At 46.1% G+C, this 18581-nt stretch overlaps 1 protein-coding gene across 3 annotated transcripts in view; it reads left to right on the top strand.

The window, feature by feature from the left end:
* Positions 1-18581, top strand: part of ACSBG1 (acyl-CoA synthetase bubblegum family member 1) — a 119276-nt gene that overhangs the window by 9299 nt on the left and 91396 nt on the right. Inside the window, exon 1 of one of the 3 annotated variants that reach the window (XM_077474250.1) lies at positions 2723-2827. The exons of the other annotated variants lie outside the window; for them this stretch is intronic. Coding sequence (XP_077330376.1) covers positions 2768-2827 — 60 coding nt within the window. The 5' untranslated portion in view covers positions 2723-2767. Of the gene's footprint in view, positions 1-2722; positions 2828-18581 lie in introns of those variants that run through there. 3 annotated transcript variants of the gene reach the window in all.

Raw genomic sequence — 18581 nt, 5'->3', positions numbered from 1 at the left:
ACCAAAGAGTATGTAAAAAATACTTTATTACATATGTTTAAAAGAAAACATTAAAGATTGCTAGTTTTCACTCCAAACATTATTAAAAATGACAAAAAAATAAACAATTCTCTCTCCTCCAAAAAACCTTCTTTGTCCTAATGAGACGCTCTCAGTATGGTGATGTATATATGCCCCCTTGGAGACAGTAACGGCAATGATGTCCCTCTCTTTCCTGCATACTGTACATATATTAACCTGGGAGAGGGACGCCATTGCCGTTACTGGCTCCAAGGGAGCAGAGATACATCACCATACTGAGAGCGTCTCATCAGGACAAAGAAGATCCCCTAGATGTTCACTCACAAGAAGTCATTACTGTGAATACCCACGACCCCCATTGTTATACATATACACTGTTACCTTACAGCCGTAATGTAAGAGGCCACTTTACACAGAAGTGTGTTGCACAGAAGAGGACAGTTCACTTTGCACATTGCGGTTTTGCACAACTTTTTTTGCACAGAAGAGGACTAAGTCACTTTATACATTATATCTGCACTAAGTTGTAGAGGGAATCCAGCACTTGGCTTCACTGCCCCTCCAACACACTTTCAAGACTGTTGTTTATTTATCTACTTTGGATTTTATCACGTGCACATTGCTACCTCTAGCACTCAGCACTTTATGGCTGGTTTATTTCCACTGTGATTGTTTTGATTTTGATATTGTTCATGTAGCAGCATCGGTTTGCAAATCGCAGTGTGAACTGTGAATTTGGACAGAAATCGGTGTGATCAGATTCTGGTGCGAACAAAAAAAAGGGTCCTGCGCTATTTTGGTCTGAATGCAATGTGAATTCAGCCATACAATCTGTATGGCTGAATTTGCATCGCACAGACATCGCATGTGATCCGCACAGCAGTGAGTTGCAAATTACATGCGATGTCAGTGTGAACTGGCAATAAAGTATAATTTGGAATTGTTGGATGACCTTTTTCCTTATGTAGCGCCACCCACGTAGGAGCCGCTTGACGAATTTGAATTCTCTGATCTCCGCCTCAAATACAAGAATGACCTTAGCCCCTCTGACACACAATTAAATAAAATTACTGGAGGGGCGTGGTCTGGACATGGCCGAGTGAAGAGGTGTTTGCTCTGAGCTCCTGGCCACCTTGCACCCAACTTGGCGTTATTATACCAATTCAACTAGAATGCTATCTTCTGAGAAGCGGGCAAGCCAGCGGAACAGACATAGGATAAACCTCACCAACAGCACTCCGGCTCCTGGGGAGCTACAGAGACTTTTTAGCCACTCGGGCCCGGGCACCTCGGGAGTCGGGACCCAAGATGGCGGTGCCGCGTGGCTTGTTCTCCCTGGTCCCGACACTGGACAACCTCCCGGCTGCCCCAGAGGGAGCCAAAGCCTGATTTTTTTACCCAAATTCCCCGGCAGCACCATCGACGGACCTCGGGGATATCTCCTCACCTGCCGCTGCTCTACCGCACAGATCCGGAGCTGAAGGCCATCCTGCAGGCTCTCCCGACGAAGGCGGACATTGAAGCTATCGTGGGGAGAGTAGAGGCCGCCCACAGGAAAGAGTTCACGGCTGTCTGCCAAGAGGTACACTCCCTGGGCAGCCTCACTGTCGGTGGCTGCCCTGGAACAGAGAGTCTCAGCGCTAGAGTCCCAGCACGGTGCTCACTCCAACTTCACATGGAGGACCGGAGCCGCCGGAACAACTTGCGGCTCCGCGGCATTCTGGAGGCCACCGGCTCCACGGATCTCCTGGCCACAGTCACGGCAATTTTCCGGCAGGTCGCGGGCGAACAGTTACCGGAGCGAATTGAAGTAGACAGGGTGCATAGGGCCTTGGGCCCTAGATCGCCCGATCCGGTCTGGCCGAGAGGTGTCCTCTGTCGCCTGCACCACTACACCCATAAAGAGACTATTGCCCGTAGGTCGTGGGAAACGGGTACTGTGGATTTTGACGGGGCCGGGGTGAAGATCCTCCCTGATGTTTCCAGACCGACCCTGCACCGCCGTGCCCTTCTCAAGCCTCTCCTGGATCTGGCCAGACGCTGCAATGCTACCTACTGCTGGGGCTTTCCTCTTTCTGTCACCTTTACCAGGAATCAACGATCCTTCCTGCTGCGTTCCCCGGAGGCCCTTCCAGTGTTGTTCACTTTCCTGGACACGTAACCTATCGATGTCCCCAATTGGCTAGCCTATCTCCCGTGAGTGCAAGGCCGCCCCGGCCACCCTGGGGATGACCACACCGCAGCAGCAGAGAAGGCAGAGGGAAGGCCGCCGACCACGATCCATCTCCCAGGACGGAGACCGAGAGGTATAGGTGATGTTGCCTGACTTACCTGATGTCTCTATGGCACTGCCTTCACTTTTCTTACTACATACGGCTCACTTGTTCTCCCCCCTTTCTCCCTTTTTTTTTTATTTTATTTTTACTCTTACGTGCCTTATCAGAACTTCCGCCCCGATACGCCCAGTGTTCAGGCTTTGGGTCTTGCCACCTACGGGCCTCCATCAGTTGACACTGACAGAACGGACCTCTCTGCATCACTGAGAAGCGGCTCCCCCGCAGTGACACTTGCTTGGTCTGGCACTCCTGTGTGCTGAAGACAGAGCTGCGGATCACTCATCTGGTCCCTTCTTCCTGACTGCCTCAGCTCCGCCCCCTTGCTGCGTGGACGCGACTACCTCCCCTCCTTCGGCTAAGAATCCTGCGACATCTGGAACTCATCGAGGCCGCCATGGTCCCTCTCTGGTATGTCAGTCGGCACTGCTACTCACCGTCTTGATGATGAGGACACCTCCCCACACGAACAGGTACTCCTCTATGGTCTCTGTAGATTTACCCCCGGCAGCGCTCTATTACCTAGCGGGGTGAAGACTCTGTTGCATCTTCTTTGGAGCGCCTGTTTATTGGAGACTCTTGAACAGTACTGCCGGGGAGGGGTTTCATCGGGAGGGCTGTCAGGGATATGTGGGAACCATGCAGGACGTCCATACTTCCTCCCTCATGAGGTGGACATGGGGAGACATTGTGGTGCTGGTTCTGGGGTGTGAGGAAGACCTATGCAGAGAGGGGAGCCTTGAGTTAATCATGATCTGCGGGGGTCGGCTGCTGTCTTACCTCCCCGCTCTTGGTGCCCGCCTTGTTGCTGGAGCTGGCCTGCTCTGGGTGGGGGAGGGGGTGGGCTGGCTCCATGGCAGATTTATTTGTCCTCTCCTGCCCCCCTACCCAGCACTGGTGGATATTGTCCAGTAGGGCACACCCTCTCCCACTTTTACCGCTCTGTCCTCCCACCAAGCCGTCTACCAAGCCACCGAGGTATGCTCGAACGGGGGTGGGGCGGTTCTTCGGCAGGGGGGTCCTCGCGGCTCAATTGTGAATTTTCCCTTTTGAGTAGGGGGGACTGCTGTTTAGAGGGTCCCATCAGGCCAGCCAGGAAAGGCCTTATCTGTTCCCACCTCGATAGGGGTAGATAGGAGGTCAGGGGTGTCCCCCCCCCCTCCCCCCCCCTTTATTTTTATTTTTATATTGAGTCATTTGTTTTCAGCGGCAAGTGCCAGGTTTCTATTTTAATATACTTTGCAAGGTTGTACTGCAGTTTGGTGTCCGTACCCAAAGTTGGGCCCCGGATTTCAATTGCTGATCTAATAATATTGTCTGTTGGATATGTTGCCATACCTGCTTGTTACTTATTATATTTTATGTTTATGATTAGTATCTAGTATTTTTTCTTGATTGTGCCAAGGTGGGTGGAAGACCCGGGGGCTCGCCACTGGTCCCCTGTCTGCCTTCACCCCACTTAGGCCATTGTGAACTCCCGGTGATCTGGGTTTGTGCACTATTGAAGACTAGGTCTTCACACTAGCTAACTCCTACCTTCTCCCTGAGGTATCGGAGTGGTGGGAGACTTTTGCCCTCCCACCCCCCTGACGCCACCCTCCCCCTTCACCTTATCTTTTTCTTTTTCCTCCCCTCTGCAACTATCTTCCTGACTACCCCCCTGGGATACCCCAACCGCTTTTACTCACCCCCCCTTCTAAGACATGGTGGTTGCCTCCATCACGGTGGTTTCCTTAAATGCCAAGGGTTGGAATACCCCCGAGAAGAGACGTATGCTTCTCCATGACCTTAAGAAATCTCATGCGAACATAGCCTTTATCCAAGAGACACACTTTAGAAATGACAAACTCCCCCTACTCCAGAATAGACACTACTCGAGGGTATATCACTCAACTAACCCCCTCTCTAAATCCAAGGGAGTGTCCATCCTGATCTCTAGCAGATTACCCTGGCAGTGCCAAGCGGTTATAGCTGACCCGGCAGGGCGATTTCTTTTCCTAACGGGACAAATTGGGGAGGTGCAACTCACACTAGCCACGCTCTATGCCCCTCAATGACCATCAGGACAGTTTCATCAGAAACACTCTCACCAAACTGATGGATGTAAAGACGGGCCAGTGAAATCTAGGGGGCGACTTTAATGTTCCTTTGTTCCCCGCATCAGATACGTTCCTCAGGACTCTCCTCCACGTCACTGGCCTGCAGGAAACATGTAGCACAAACCTTACAAGACACCCAACTGATCGACATATGGCAACACCCCGGTGAAAGGGACTACACCTTTTACTCCTCCCCCCATAAGGTCTATTCCAGGATAGACCTCTTCCTAATTCCACACGATCAACTGCACTTGGTCTCCTCTACCTCTTTGGGTCAGATCACCTGGTCAGATCATGCTCCTATCTACTTAACTAACACTCTTAGCGACCACCCCTCGCCCAGATCCCTATTTTGGCGGTTAAATGAAAGTCTCTTACAAGTCCCTGAGGTTCTCGTGGATGTTACCAAAGAACTTAGCCTGTATTTTCAAGAGAATGCCACGCAGGACTGCGACCCCGGGATACTTTGGCAAGCCCACAAAACAGTTATCCGGGGTATTCTCATCAAACATGGAGCCGCCATCAAAAAGAAAAGAAATGCACACATAGCTCTCTTACTCACCCAGCTGGGCTCTGTAGAATCTAAACATAAACATACACCCATGCAACCCTTAGAGGTTGAATTGTTCACTCTTCGCACACAAATCACTGAAGCTCTTCAGTACAAGGCAAAAGTGGCTGTACAGTTCTCTCGTCGGCTGTCATACGAAACGGGGGACAAATGCGGAAAGACGTTAGCCAAGTCGGTCAAGGCTATTAAAACGGCGTCCTATATCCCCCATGTGGTGGGCACACGGGGCCAGCAGGTCTCCACCCCACAGCAAATTGCCACGGCCTTCTGTGATTTTTACTCAGGTCTCTACAATCTACCGAATTCCACCTGCAATCAATCGCAGATATATAACTATATCACAGACTCCCAGCTCCCTTCGCTCCCTCCGGAAGCTTAGGTTTTACTGGAGGAACCGATCACTTTAGAGGAACTGCAAGTAGCAGTGAATGCCATGAAAGCGGATAGGGCCCCAGGTCCAGATGGCTTCACCGCCCAATATTATAAGGCACTATTCCCAATCTTGGGTCCACGCCTGGTGTCTTTTTTTAATGCACTAGGAGCAGGAAACGACTTCCCGAGGGACGCCTTGAGAGCCCATATTTCACTGATCCCTAAAGAGGGGAAGGACCCAAGCCAATGCGGCAGCTACAGACCGATCTCCCTGCTGAATCTAGATCTGAAACTGTTCTCTAAAATAATTGCCTCTAGACTAGCGCACCATCTCCAGTCCCTCGTACATCTAGATCAGGTAGGGTTCATACCCAATAAAGAAGCAACACTATAAAGGTCTTGAATTTACTCCACGTAGCAAATGCCCGCCTCTTAGTCAATACTGATGCTGAGAAGGCATTTGACAGGGTCAACTGGAACTACATGTTTTCTGTCCTTAGACACATAGGTTTAGGTGAAAAAATTATGAGATGGATCACCAACATCTACTCGGCCCCCTCTGCTCAAGTCAAGGAAAATGGAGTCCTCTCGACTCCCTTTCCTATTAGGAACGGGACGAGACAGAGCTGCCCTTTATCCCCTATGCTCTTCGCTCTGTCCCTTGAGCCGTTCTTTTGTACCATTAGGCTTAACCCAGATATTTCAGGGCTCCAAGTTGGCAACTCACACTGTAAAATCTCTGCGTACGCGGACGACCTCCTATTCTCCCTGACGAATCTTCGCAAAGAGTTTAGGCAATATGGGGCGATCTCTCACCTGAAAATTAATTTGAAAATTAATTTCACTAAATCAGAGGCTATGGGAACTTTATCTGACTTTATCTGCCAGTTTTAGCCTCAAATGGACCGACACAGCCCTAGCATATCTAGGCACAAAAATTCCAGCTGACATTTCCCGGACGTTCGAACTTCCCACCCCTACTGACCACTACCCGATTGCTCCTTGAGAAATGGCACGGAGGTCCCCACTCTTGGTTCGGGAGGTGCAACCTCCTTAAAATGACCATCCTACCCAAATTTATCTATCTCATCCAAGCCTTGCCCATACATATACCTCCTCTCTTTTTTAAACAGGTACAAGCTCTCTTAACCAAATTTGTCTGGGCAAATAAGAAACCTAGACTGCGCCATTCACAACTAACACTTCCCAAGCAGTGGGGGGTCTCGCACTTCCTGACATACGTTGCTATTATCTGGCTTCCCATCTCGGACGGATACTTGACTGGAGACGAAAGAGGGCTTCCAAACTCTGGATCCATGTAGAACAATCCCAAGTCCGCATACTCTTGTCCGGAGCACTATGGTGCTATAAGGACCTTCTGACAGCCTTGAAGACACACCCCTTGATAGGAACGACACTGAAACATAGTCACCGCGCCGCCACTCAAAAGTCTCTTCTGTCAAATATATCCCTCTTACTTCCAATCCTGGGCCACCCGAGGTTCGAACCGGGTCTACACCATGATGAGTACGCACCCCTTAGAGATTCTGGCCACGATCATGCGGCCAAATTCATGACCAATGGTCCTTGGCCTTCAATCTCCGAACTTTCAGAATCGACAGGTATATCGACTCCCTTTCTGGAAGGCCCTACAACTGCATCATTTCCTTCATTCTCTACCACAGAGGCCCCCGGGACTTTATGCAACAATTAACCCCATTTCAGACCCTATGCTCAAGCACAGATCCGTTAGCGCATGTCCTCTCTCAGACTTACGCTTTGTTATCCACACCACGGGACCCGCCACGTTTACCCTGCTTGTCCAAATGGGAAAGGGAACTTAACTGCACTTTCTCTGTCACACAGTCACAGCGCATTATCACCCTGGCCCTTAAGTCCTCCCCCTGTACCAAAATTCAGGAAAACAACTTTAAGGTCCTTACCCTTTGGTACCTGACCCCTTCCCGATTGAGCAAGTGCTTCCCTTCATCCTCGGACCAGTGTTGGCACTGCAGTGAGGAGGAGGGTACCCTACTCCATGTTTTCTGGTCATGCCCTAGACTGCGGGGGTTTTGGGATGAAGTCCGCCGCATTACTCAGAAATTTACAGAATGAGGTCCCGGATGAGGAGGCCTTTTTTCTACTTCATCACTCTCCGACCCCCGTCCAAAAATATAGGAGATCACTTGTCTGCCACCTCCTCAATGCGGCTAAAGTATGCATTCCTCTCTACTGGAAACTAGGGCTGCAACTAACGATTATTTTCATAATTGTTGGCCGATTATTGTTTCGATTAGTCGATTAATCGGTTAATAACCTTAAATTGTTATTGTTTCGATTAATCAGTTAATAACCTTAAAAAAAAAAAAGTGGGTCAAATTGATGTTCATTTTCAACCACAGTGATGGGAAAATATGGAAATAAAAGAAAACTTCTTGGTCAAAGGAATTTTCAGACAGTGTATGTAGTTTTCATTCAGAAATTACATTTGTTTTAAAAACAAGTGAAAATTTCAAACATTCTTTCATTAAGCGAATGTACAAAGATTTTTCGGCTGACTATTCTCATCTGAAATTTGATTGGTGTGGCCAGCATAAGGCTTGGCACACACCTATGCAGTTTGCTTTTGATCTGTTTCTGCAGTGCTTTTTGCTGTGTGTTTTTTTGCTGTGCATTTCTGCGCACGTGATTTTGCTGCAATTTGCATTTGCATTTTTTTTGGCCAGATTAAAAAACACAAATTGCTTCAAAAACGCATTACATGTTTTTCTGCAGCTTCTCCATTGAACTATATTGAACCAAAGAAGCACCTTTTGCGTTTAAAAGTCCCTGACCCTTTCCAAATACGCAACGGCTGAAAAAAAGCACAGATTTGAACGTGTCCCATAGGAAATCATTTAAATGAACTGTAGTGCGTTTCTGCAAAAAGCACCAATAAACATATAGATGTGAACCAGGTCTAAGACATTTAGTAACATAATGGGGTTAAAAAGACTAAAATGAGCCCTTTATAGAAAAAAAAAGCAGATAATCACTACTGGAAGGGGTTCATTTTTTTTAACTTTAGAACTGTGAAAGTAATATTTACAGTAGCGGTTATTTGCTCTTTTTGTATTATAAAGGGCTCATTTTTTTTTTTTTTTGTAAACCCTATTATATTATTGGCCAATTAATCGATTATGAAAATAGTAATCGATTAATTTCATAATCAATTAGTTGACGATTAGTTGTTTCAGCCCTACTGGAAACATCATTCCCCCCCCCCCCGAATGTGGCTGCGTAAGGTGAAAGAAGTACGGAAGTTGGAGGATTTAATTCTCACGGCACAACATAAACAAGAGGTTTTTAAAAGACCTGGGATATCTGGTGCATGTTCATATTCTCAGCTGAAGGTCAACGCCTGCTGGCGACCTGACCCTTCCACATCCTGGCTTTTCTTACTCTCCCTTCTCTACCCTTTCATCTCCCCCTTCCTCTTTCCCTACCCCTCTTCTTCACCCCACTTCTTCTTGTCCTCTGTCCCCCCCTCGCCCCCCCTCCTTTTTTTTTTTTTTTTGGTGGCTCTGGGTGTCCCCCCTCTCACTGAGAGAGGGGGGCGCAGGGGTCGACCCCTGTTTCAGTATTATCTGACTGAGCTTTGAAGTTGGCTGCTGTTAATTTTTACATGAGCAGTGACAGGTTGTATGTTCAATTATTACCCCATGACCTGTTTACTGTCCTGTTATTTTTGATGCCATACTGATCTCTGTAACCATAGCTCTGTATGTATGTTTTACTACGTGTAGAGGGGGGCTTCGACCTCTCCGGAGTTGAATAAAAATTATATTTGAAAAAAAAAATACTGCAAACACATTTAAGGACATATATGGTAAATACCGTTATCTTGGCTGTGGATTATCACCAAAAACAGGCACACACCTGGTAGTGATAAACAAATTGAATATATTAGCACTGTTTAAAGCATATGGAAACTTACAACACTGTTAAACCTTGCTACAAATAGCTAATATATTAGAAAAGACAACCTTCAATATTTAGCAACTGCAGGTATAGAAAGGGAACTAATCTATATGCCCTTAACACAGGCGCTGAGAGGGGGGAGAGAAGACTTGTCAACTTTTCAGCTCTTTCTGGGCCACAAACACATTTCAGAGGTAAACACACAATGAAAAGAAAAGGGTTACACAAGTACAGTAAGCACAGTTCTGTAATGTTGCAGGTCCTGAGGTGAAGAATACTAATGTCTTCTGCTAGCAAACGGTGGGGCCCTTGTTTTAAGAGAAGGTTTAAAACAACCTTGCATGGAGCAGTCATCCTCTAGAATGTTCCGTTAGGTAGAGATTTAAATGGGCAAACTACTAGAGATGGCAGCCTTCCTGTGACACTAAAAAGGGACATGCAGTATGGTGTCAAGGAGGATGTTGGGTTTATACCCGCTCACCAATAGTCCCAGGTGCTGGTTCAGGCTCCTGATGCTCCTAGTGATGTTGTAAGGCACTGGATCTCTTGCTGATGGCCAATCGAGATGACTGGTAGCGAAACTCACAAGGTAAACAGGCAGCAGCCAACCCGATACCTGGATGGGTATCTCGATCCTTGAAAGGCATGGGTCGTCTGCTGAGCTGAGTGGTGCTGGGCTGCTGAGGGTGCCTGGACTAAAGAGTAGTGGACCATATGGCTGTCTCTGCTCCTGGCTCCCCTCAGGCGTCCTCACTCCTCCGTCTCCAGGCAACACTCTGCTGTCAGTCTCTGGTAAAGCTTGGCTTTCTCCCCCTCTGATGCTGTCAGAGTCTCTCTGTCACAGCAGTTTTCCTCATACCTGTCACCTCACCACACTCTCCTTATTCTCCTCACAGACTTTCTTTTTCCGGGCTTCAGAATATCCCTCCTCCTCTGTTGGGGCACACAGTCCCTTGTGTCAGTGTGTGTCTCTCTTCACTCTGGCACCTGAGTTTCTTCCCCCCGCACACCTCCTCTCCTCACTGTTACGTGTCACTGTGTCCCAGCAAAGGACTTTTTGAGCCTTGGTATCTCCCCCTCTTTTAAGCAATCTCCTCTCCTCTGTCTCCCGTCAGCTCTCTCTCTCTCTCTTTTACCTCAGTACAAAATCCGTCCAGTTCAAATGACATAGAAAAAAAACACACACACACAGACACACACATAGAAAACCTTTATCTATACAATCAGTTGATCCGGTGGAAGGCAAAAAACCCCAACAAAGCATGATCCAATTTGTTCCAACAGGGGGAAAAATAATTGTCTTTTCTGATCCCCCACAGGCAATTGGATATTACCTTGATCAACTTTAATACTCTTTATTTTATTTCAAAAAGATATAAATTTAACAACATCTATATGCATTTAAAAAAAAAATTAAAAATAAATAAATATATATATATATATATATATAATCTCATATCCCAAGCTTACTTATTCCTTTGGCTGCTGCCAGTCATTTATTTATCCACTTATCTTTCATTCCTATCCACAGTTGCATGTGTATTATTCCATATGTCTCATATCTTATGATATTTTCGTATTCCATTTTTGTATTGCAGGCAGTTCGATGTAGCCCTACACCTCATTCCAAATAGTCTACTTGGGCTAAGATATATCTGATGCGTCATATATAATTGAATGAATCTATTATTAGCCGCTGGTGAGACCATCAGATGTATAGAGCATATGTTCTCCCACTTTTCATCTGTCATATTCGGAATAATCATCTGCCATTTATGTCTGTCTTACTCTCAATGGGCTACTGCCTATTTTTAGCATGGATTAGATGTGCATATAATATAGATATCAGTTCCTTAGGGCCCTGTGATCTAAGTACTCCTATAAGGGGAAATCTAGATATCTTATGCTGCGTACACCCGATCAGACTATCCGGCGGACTTAGTCCGGCGGACAACCCGCCGGACTTTTCAGCGGCAGTCCGCCAGACTTTCCGAATGAGCGGACTTGCCCAAACGTGACGGGACTTTTCCGCCGGAGTAGGTCCGGCGGACAATCTGCCGGACTATGGCGGGAGTCTGCTGGACTTTTGAAATTAATGGACTTGCACACACATGGAGTAAAGTTCGTTCATTTTGAACATGGCTCAAGGTAGCCAGAACTATCGAAGGAAGTCAATGTTGCCACCTCCATCAGCGAGATTGACACTTTGCTAGCCCCGTCACCTGGTATGGATTTAAAGGGGAACCCCTATACTGAAAAAAAGGGGGTGTTTTGCTTGCGTCTATCTAGCAAGGTTACTCTGTGGTATAACAAGGAAGCTGAGACTTCTGCAGTGTGTAAACGTGCTTTTACTATACAAAGATGCTGTGCATACAAATCTATTACAATATTAGGAACACAATACAAGACTGACAGATATCTATAACAAGCAAAATGCCTAGCCTATGGTCTGAAACTACAAATACATTTAAAAGTTACTTATCTTCTGTTATGGTATGTTTGTGATCTCCATTGGCAATGATTCTTCTTGGAGACCAGGTTCTGTTCTTCTATCATGAGTGGCTTCTTCTGATCTTACAGTAACATGATGTGTGTCCTGATGTTACAGCATGATGATGTTGTGTCCTAGCATATGCCTGAATCCCCCTTTTATGTGTCAGGCTGTTTACCATAGTTATCAAACAGAAAACATACCTGTTTACTGTAGCTGTAGAAACAATGGACTGTTGAAAACTGTCAGTTGAATATAACAATGCTATCTACCCATTGTCTACTCAAACCAAACCTGCCAGTAATCTAACAGTCATTCTTTCAGTTTGAGAGCTGAAATAAAAAAAATAAAAAAAAAAAAAATCTAGGGCAGAATGTGTTGCTTTTGTTAAAAATATGATTTTTTTAATATTAATCAGATATAACATATGAATGGGCACACATTACACAATAGCGGTTGCTCAGAGATACTGTAATTTTCATATTAGCCGGAGGTTGATTTATACAGTCTTATAATCACAAATCGTAATGCATTAAGTCTAGCGTATACAAATATATATCTCCCCTCTGGGTCTTTTTTTTACCTGCATACATTCCCAGGATACCGTCTGGTGTACCATTAAGGTAACTTTCTAAAATAAGTTGTATGGTACGCATGGTCTAACCACTGAACCCATGGTTTTATTAACTGATGGGAATGCTCTTTTATCATATGTTTTTCCTGTATATTATTTTGGCCTGGGCCTTACGTGTAACATCAAATACTTGAGTCCGTTTAACTGCTGTCCCTAGGCATATTACATTCCATGCCAATGCTGCACACTGCTCAGCCATGTTCAGCCTTTCCTATGTTTTATTCTCTTCTTTAATCTTCTCGCCAATAAGTGACCCTACCTCCTACCTCTAGGGACTAGTTTTCCTTTGTGATACTCAGGAGCAATGCTTATATTTGGTATAATATCATCTCATAATTGTATATACCTCATTCTTACCATCAGTGATGTAAGTAACTCAGTTAAAATAAACGGAGTTACTTAACGCAGTTACTTTAGAGGGTAGCGAGTAATCTAACTGATTACTCTTCCCCCCCATTAATTGGGCAGTGTTACCGCAATTACATCCTGTCTGGACCTTTTGAAATGAACGGACTTGCCCACTCACGGAGTAAAGTCCGTTCATTTTGAATGTGATTCTAAGTAGACGGGACTAGCGAAGGAAGTGAATGTCGCCGCCTCCATCGGCGGGATTGACACCTCACGAGCCCCGTCACCTGGTATGGATTTAAAGGCGAACCCCTACACCGAAAAATGGCGTGTGGGTCCCCCCAAAGTCCATAGCAGACCCTTATCCGAGCACGCAGCCCGGCCGGTCAGGAAAGGGGGTGGGGATGAGCGAGCGCCCCCTCCTGAACTGTACCAGGTCGCGTGCCCTCAACATGGGGGGGTGCTTTGGGAAGGGGGGGATCCTGCGTCCCCCCCCACCCCAAAGCACCTTGTCCCCATGTTGATGAGGACAAGGGCCTCTTCCCGACAACCCTGGCCATTGGTTGTCAGGGTCTGCGGGTGGGGGGCTTATTATAATCCGGGAGCCCCCTTTAATAAGGGGGCCCCCAAAGTCTGGCCCCCTACCCTATGTGAATGAGTATGGGGTACGATGTACCCCTACCCATTCACCTGGGGAAAAAAGTGTTAATTAAAAACCTGTGTTGTGTTTTTTTTAAGTACTTTATTAGACAGCTCCAGGGGTCTTCTTCCGCCGGGCTCCTCCGCTATCTTCTGCTCTTTTACCGCTAGCTCTTTTACTAGCGGAGGAGCCCGGCTTTCTCCTTCATCGCTGCCGCCTGGGGGTCTTCTTCCGACTTCGGGGGTCTTGTCCCGCTGTTCGCTTCTTCTGTCGGGCCTCTGCTATCTTCTTACAGCTCTTTTACTAGCGTTGGCCCAGTCTTGTTGCGGTCGCCGATGCCTTCTTCCTATTATTATTCCTTCCGATGTTGACACGACGCTCTCTCCGGCCGTAATGGCAGGGACACGTTGTGCGGCGACTTATATAGGCATAAGGGTTGGGGTCACCGGGTGATGTCACATGGTGACCCCGCCCCTTATGATGTCACAGTCCCAGGGGATGCTGGGGGCTGCTCTTGGGCTTGTTGAAAAAAAAGTATTTTTATCGTCCACCACTTTTAATCGAGCTGGATACATCATTCAGTATTCAATTTCTTTTTCCTGGAGTCTTCTCTTAATTTCATTAAATGTTGCATGTCACTTCTGTAGCTCCATCAAACAATCTGGGAATATAGATATTTTGTTACTCTCAAACTGTATGTTTCCCTTTTGTCTTGCCTTCCACAATACCAGATCTCGATCTTTAAAATGTAGTAGTCTTACTAAAGATCTTTTTTATCCATCTCTCCACAAATTGTCCCACATTCAATCCTTCTACTTTCTCTGGCATACCCACAATTCTTATATTTCTTCGCATTCGATTTTCCAAATCGTCCATTGTTTGTTGTCACAGTACCGTCTGTTTTTCCATTTCTGCTGCTTTTTTTTTACTACTGGGGGGAGTTCATCCTCTAAAGTTGATACTCTATTCTCCACTTCAGTCACTCTCCCCTGCATATTCTGCAGATCTTGCCTAAGAAGTCCTATATCCTCCTTTAGTTCCGTTAGTTTCCCTGTTAACATGCCACTGCTCGGCTGTATAGCAGCTAGTAATTGACCGTTCATCTGATCCAGCGTGAGCTTTTTTCCCCCATTTTGTCAGCCGGGGTAATACTTGCTTTTAATGGTTCAGCTGCCAGCAGCCCGCCACTCTGTGTCTGTGGAGGGCTGCGTCCACTCTGCTGATTCTAAATTCCTTGCATACTTCAGTAGCCGATCCACCGTTGTTTGTTCATACCAGCCCGCTCACGCGACTTCACGCCTTCAGCCTTAGGATAATGGCGTTTTAGGTCTCTCAGAGCTGCGATCCCATCACAAGATAATACTGGATGCTAAAGGCTGGACGCAACTCATGCTAACCTCCTACACCTCCATACATGTCAGCAGAGGCCAGCAGAAGCTACGCCCCAGGAAATGACCTGGATCAACTTTACCTGTAAATATTACTATCCAGTTATATTATGTGCATTTAGGAAAGAATAGTTTTTTAAAACAATCTACTGAGCTGGCCAGAACCAGCTCTTCAGGGAGTCTATTCCACATTTTCAGAGCTCTTACAGTGAAGAAGCCTTTTCGTATTTAGAGATGAAATCTCTTTTCCTCCAGCTGTAAAGAGTGCCCTCTTGTCCTCTTTGATGACCTTAAGGTGAATAACTGCACCAATTTCTCTATAGTAATCACTTATATATTTATACATATTGCTCATATCCCCCCCCCTTAAACTCCTCTTCCAAAGAGAGAATACATTCAGTTCCTCTAATCTTTCCTCATAGCTAAGCTCCGGCATGCCTCTTATCAGTTTGGTTGCCCTTCTCTGCACTTTCTCCAGTTCCCCAATATTCTATTTGAGAACTGGTGCCCAAAACTGAACTGCATATGCCAGATGAGGTCTTACTACTGATTTTTACAGGGAAAAAATGATATCTCTCTCTGAAAGCCATACCTCTTTTAATACAGGAAAGGATTTTGCTCTCTTAGGAAACAACTGCTTGGCATTGCATGCTATCATTAAGCTTATGATCTACCAAAACACCCAGATCCTTCTCGGCCATTTATTCCCCCTAGTATGTATGCATGCCTGCATGCATATTTTAAACCTCCAAGTGCATAACTTTACATTTATCAACATTAAACCTCATTTGCCACACAGGTACAAAAGAAAGAGATCCTTGCAAGGATTAAGCACAGGAGTGTGAAACTCATTTGCTGACCCTCCATGGTTTGAGTGTGTGTGGCATGTCTCTCATTTTTATTTTTGCATAATAAAAAAGGAGCTGTTTTTATTCTCTGGAAGTGCCACCATCTTTTTCTTTTTTACCTGCATATGGGCTTTGCGGACCCAGGCAGGCACCCAGGATTTTTTGGTGCTCTCCCCATTTTCCTCATTTGTCACACAGTTGCCCAATTAAAAAGTGCATTGAGGTTGGCTTGTAAGTTGGAGATATCCTGTAAGGACTTTATTCCACTGCATAGCTTGGTGTCATCTGCAAAGATTGAAATGTTACTTTTAATTCTAGACCCTATATTATTTATAAATATATTAAAAGCAAGGGTCCCAACCAGGGATGGGCTGACCATTTGGGCATGTGGGTGCTGCCCGAGGGCCCGGTGCCACCCCATGACTGTGTTGTCAACAGTCTGGAGTGGACACTGCGTATGAGAGCTCTGCTGTCTCTCAGCATATATGGCCTGATCTACAGGTTTCTCTGGCAGCTCCACGCTGCTGACTCTGCACTCCCTCCCACACCCCTTTGGGCATAACAACAAGTAGAAGAGCCGTGCGTACACCCAGCTCTCACACTGATCCAGCCTGTCAATGTCTGTTGTAGCCCTACAGCCACAGTACAGATGCCTCTGTGATCCTTCCTATACTCCCCCTTATGTCCATGTGCTTGGTGATACAGGTGAAGTACGCTTCAGCCAGCTACAGTCTCTGCCAATCTTTCAGCCACTGCATGGTTCCTCTCTGATGCTTCCTATGCTCTCGCTCCCACCTCTGCTTGGGCTTGATAATGGAGGTTAAAAGGATAGTTCACCTTTACAGAAAACCTGCCAATGCAGGTAAGGGATGTGCAGTACAGTTTTGACTAAAGATGAATGATACCTTTGCTCTAGGTGTAGGCGATTTACATACCTTATGGAGCCTGACTGGCATACACCCAGAACATTGCTAATTGAGGCCTAGTCGTTACCTCCACCATCACTAGGGTGAGCTGTTTCTTTAAATCAAACCCCCTCATATACTCTCTCATTCGAGAGCTCACTTCTGTGATGGTGGAGGTGAGCAGTGATGACTAGACCTCACTTAGCAATGTCCTGGGAGTGCTCCAATTAGGCATCATAAAAAGCTATGTAAATGGTTTACACTTCTAGAAAGGGCTTTATTCAACTTTAGAGCTGCACAGTTTGTTTTTATTTCCAGGTGTCCCTTATCTGCATAGGCAGTTTTATGGTAGACTAACTATCCCTTTAAGCACTGTCACTGCACTGGCTCCTTCTCACCATTCCAGCCAGCACACCTCCTGCATGCCTTGTTCTGTGAATCTCGCTGAGCTCCCCTAACCGCTTAAGGACCGCCTCACACGATGTACGTCGGCAGAATGGCTGGGCACAATCACGTACCTGTACTTGGCTCTTTAAGTGCCCAGCCGTGGCGCACTCGCAACCCAGTCTTGAGCTCCGTGACTGTGGCCGCGGGTCCCGCGGACCCGATCGCCACCGGTGTCCCGCGATCGGGTCACAGAGCTGAAGAACGAGGAGAGGTAAGTGTAAACAAACCTCTCCTCGTGCTTCCTACTGAGCCTGTCACTGATCGCCTGTTCCCTGTTATAGGGAAGACGATCAGTGATGTCAGACGCCAAGCCAAGCCCCCCACAGTTAAAAAAAACACATACTTAACCCCTCCCCACCCCCTAGTGGTTAACCCCTTCACTGCCAGTGACATTTTTACAGGAATGCTGTATTAATGCCAATGGTCCCAAAAATGTGTCAAAATTGCCCGACGTATCCGCCATAATGTCTCAGTCACAATAAAAAAATCGCTTATCACCGCCATTACTAGTAAAAAAAAAAGAAGGGACATGGTCCTTTAGCTGGAAAATGGTCCAGGGCTTAAGTGGTTAAACACCATAATAATAGGAGAGGGGGCACATTAAGAGCACCTGTCTTGCACAGAAGTAGCCTGGCCTGTCATCACAATTTCTGGCCCTGCTACCTGCACTCTGCTGCACCTGCGATTTCTGTGGGCAGGACAAAGGGGAAGCGAGCGGCGAGTACAATATATTTGGTTCCTTTGAAAAATACCTACTTGTTACTTCTGGGCCTGGCCTTCCGCAACTCACAAGTGGCTGGTGGTAAAACACTTTACAAAAAAAATGCTTGTCTGTGATTCTGAACCAGTCGATTTGAGAACTGCTGGGCATGACATAAGGACGCCGGATACCGCGTTTTTTTCGATTGTTTACTCAAAGCGGTTATTGTCTCAGTACACGCGACTGTGTTATTTTTATTAAAATTAACTATTGATTTTAGTACATACTGCACTTTGGTACCTTTTTATACTTCTATGAGGTGAAGCGTAACATCAGAAGTGGTCGTACGATTGTTTGCTGGCAATAGGAAGGTCTATCTGGTGGTCCTTAGGCTACTGGCACTGTTGAAATTTCCCATGAGAAGTGGTCAAGGCTTCTCTGAATCGAGAGTTCCATCTGTTGTCCATTATGCAAGTCTGGCTTCTCTATATCATGAGGGTCCATTTTTTCTGGTAAGGTGAATAACCTGATCACTGTGGTGGTGTGTGATTCCATCTGTCACAACGAGGCTGGTGCTGGGATACTATCCTTTCTGGCTTTTCTTCAAAATACTTTTTTTCTATTTTACTGATCGCTGCATGTGACTTTTATATTTATGTTTTATTTGCAATCAACAAATGTGATGCATGCTGCTGGGTATTATACTATACATCATTACTATCGTGGATATCCTTATATTTTAGAATGATGATGGAGGCTTCCATAGGATAAACAGACTTTATCACTGCTTCCATAGGATAACCAGACTTTATCACTGGTGTGTG

This window comes from Lithobates pipiens, unplaced genomic scaffold (genome assembly GCF_037356315.1).
Source record: "Lithobates pipiens isolate NorthernLeopardFrog02 unplaced genomic scaffold, aLitPip1_a1.2 Scaffold_8, whole genome shotgun sequence".
Lineage (NCBI taxonomy): Eukaryota > Metazoa > Chordata > Amphibia > Anura > Ranidae > Lithobates > Lithobates pipiens.
Note: the sequence above shows the minus strand (reverse complement) of the source record. Positions and strands in the feature narration are given on the sequence as shown.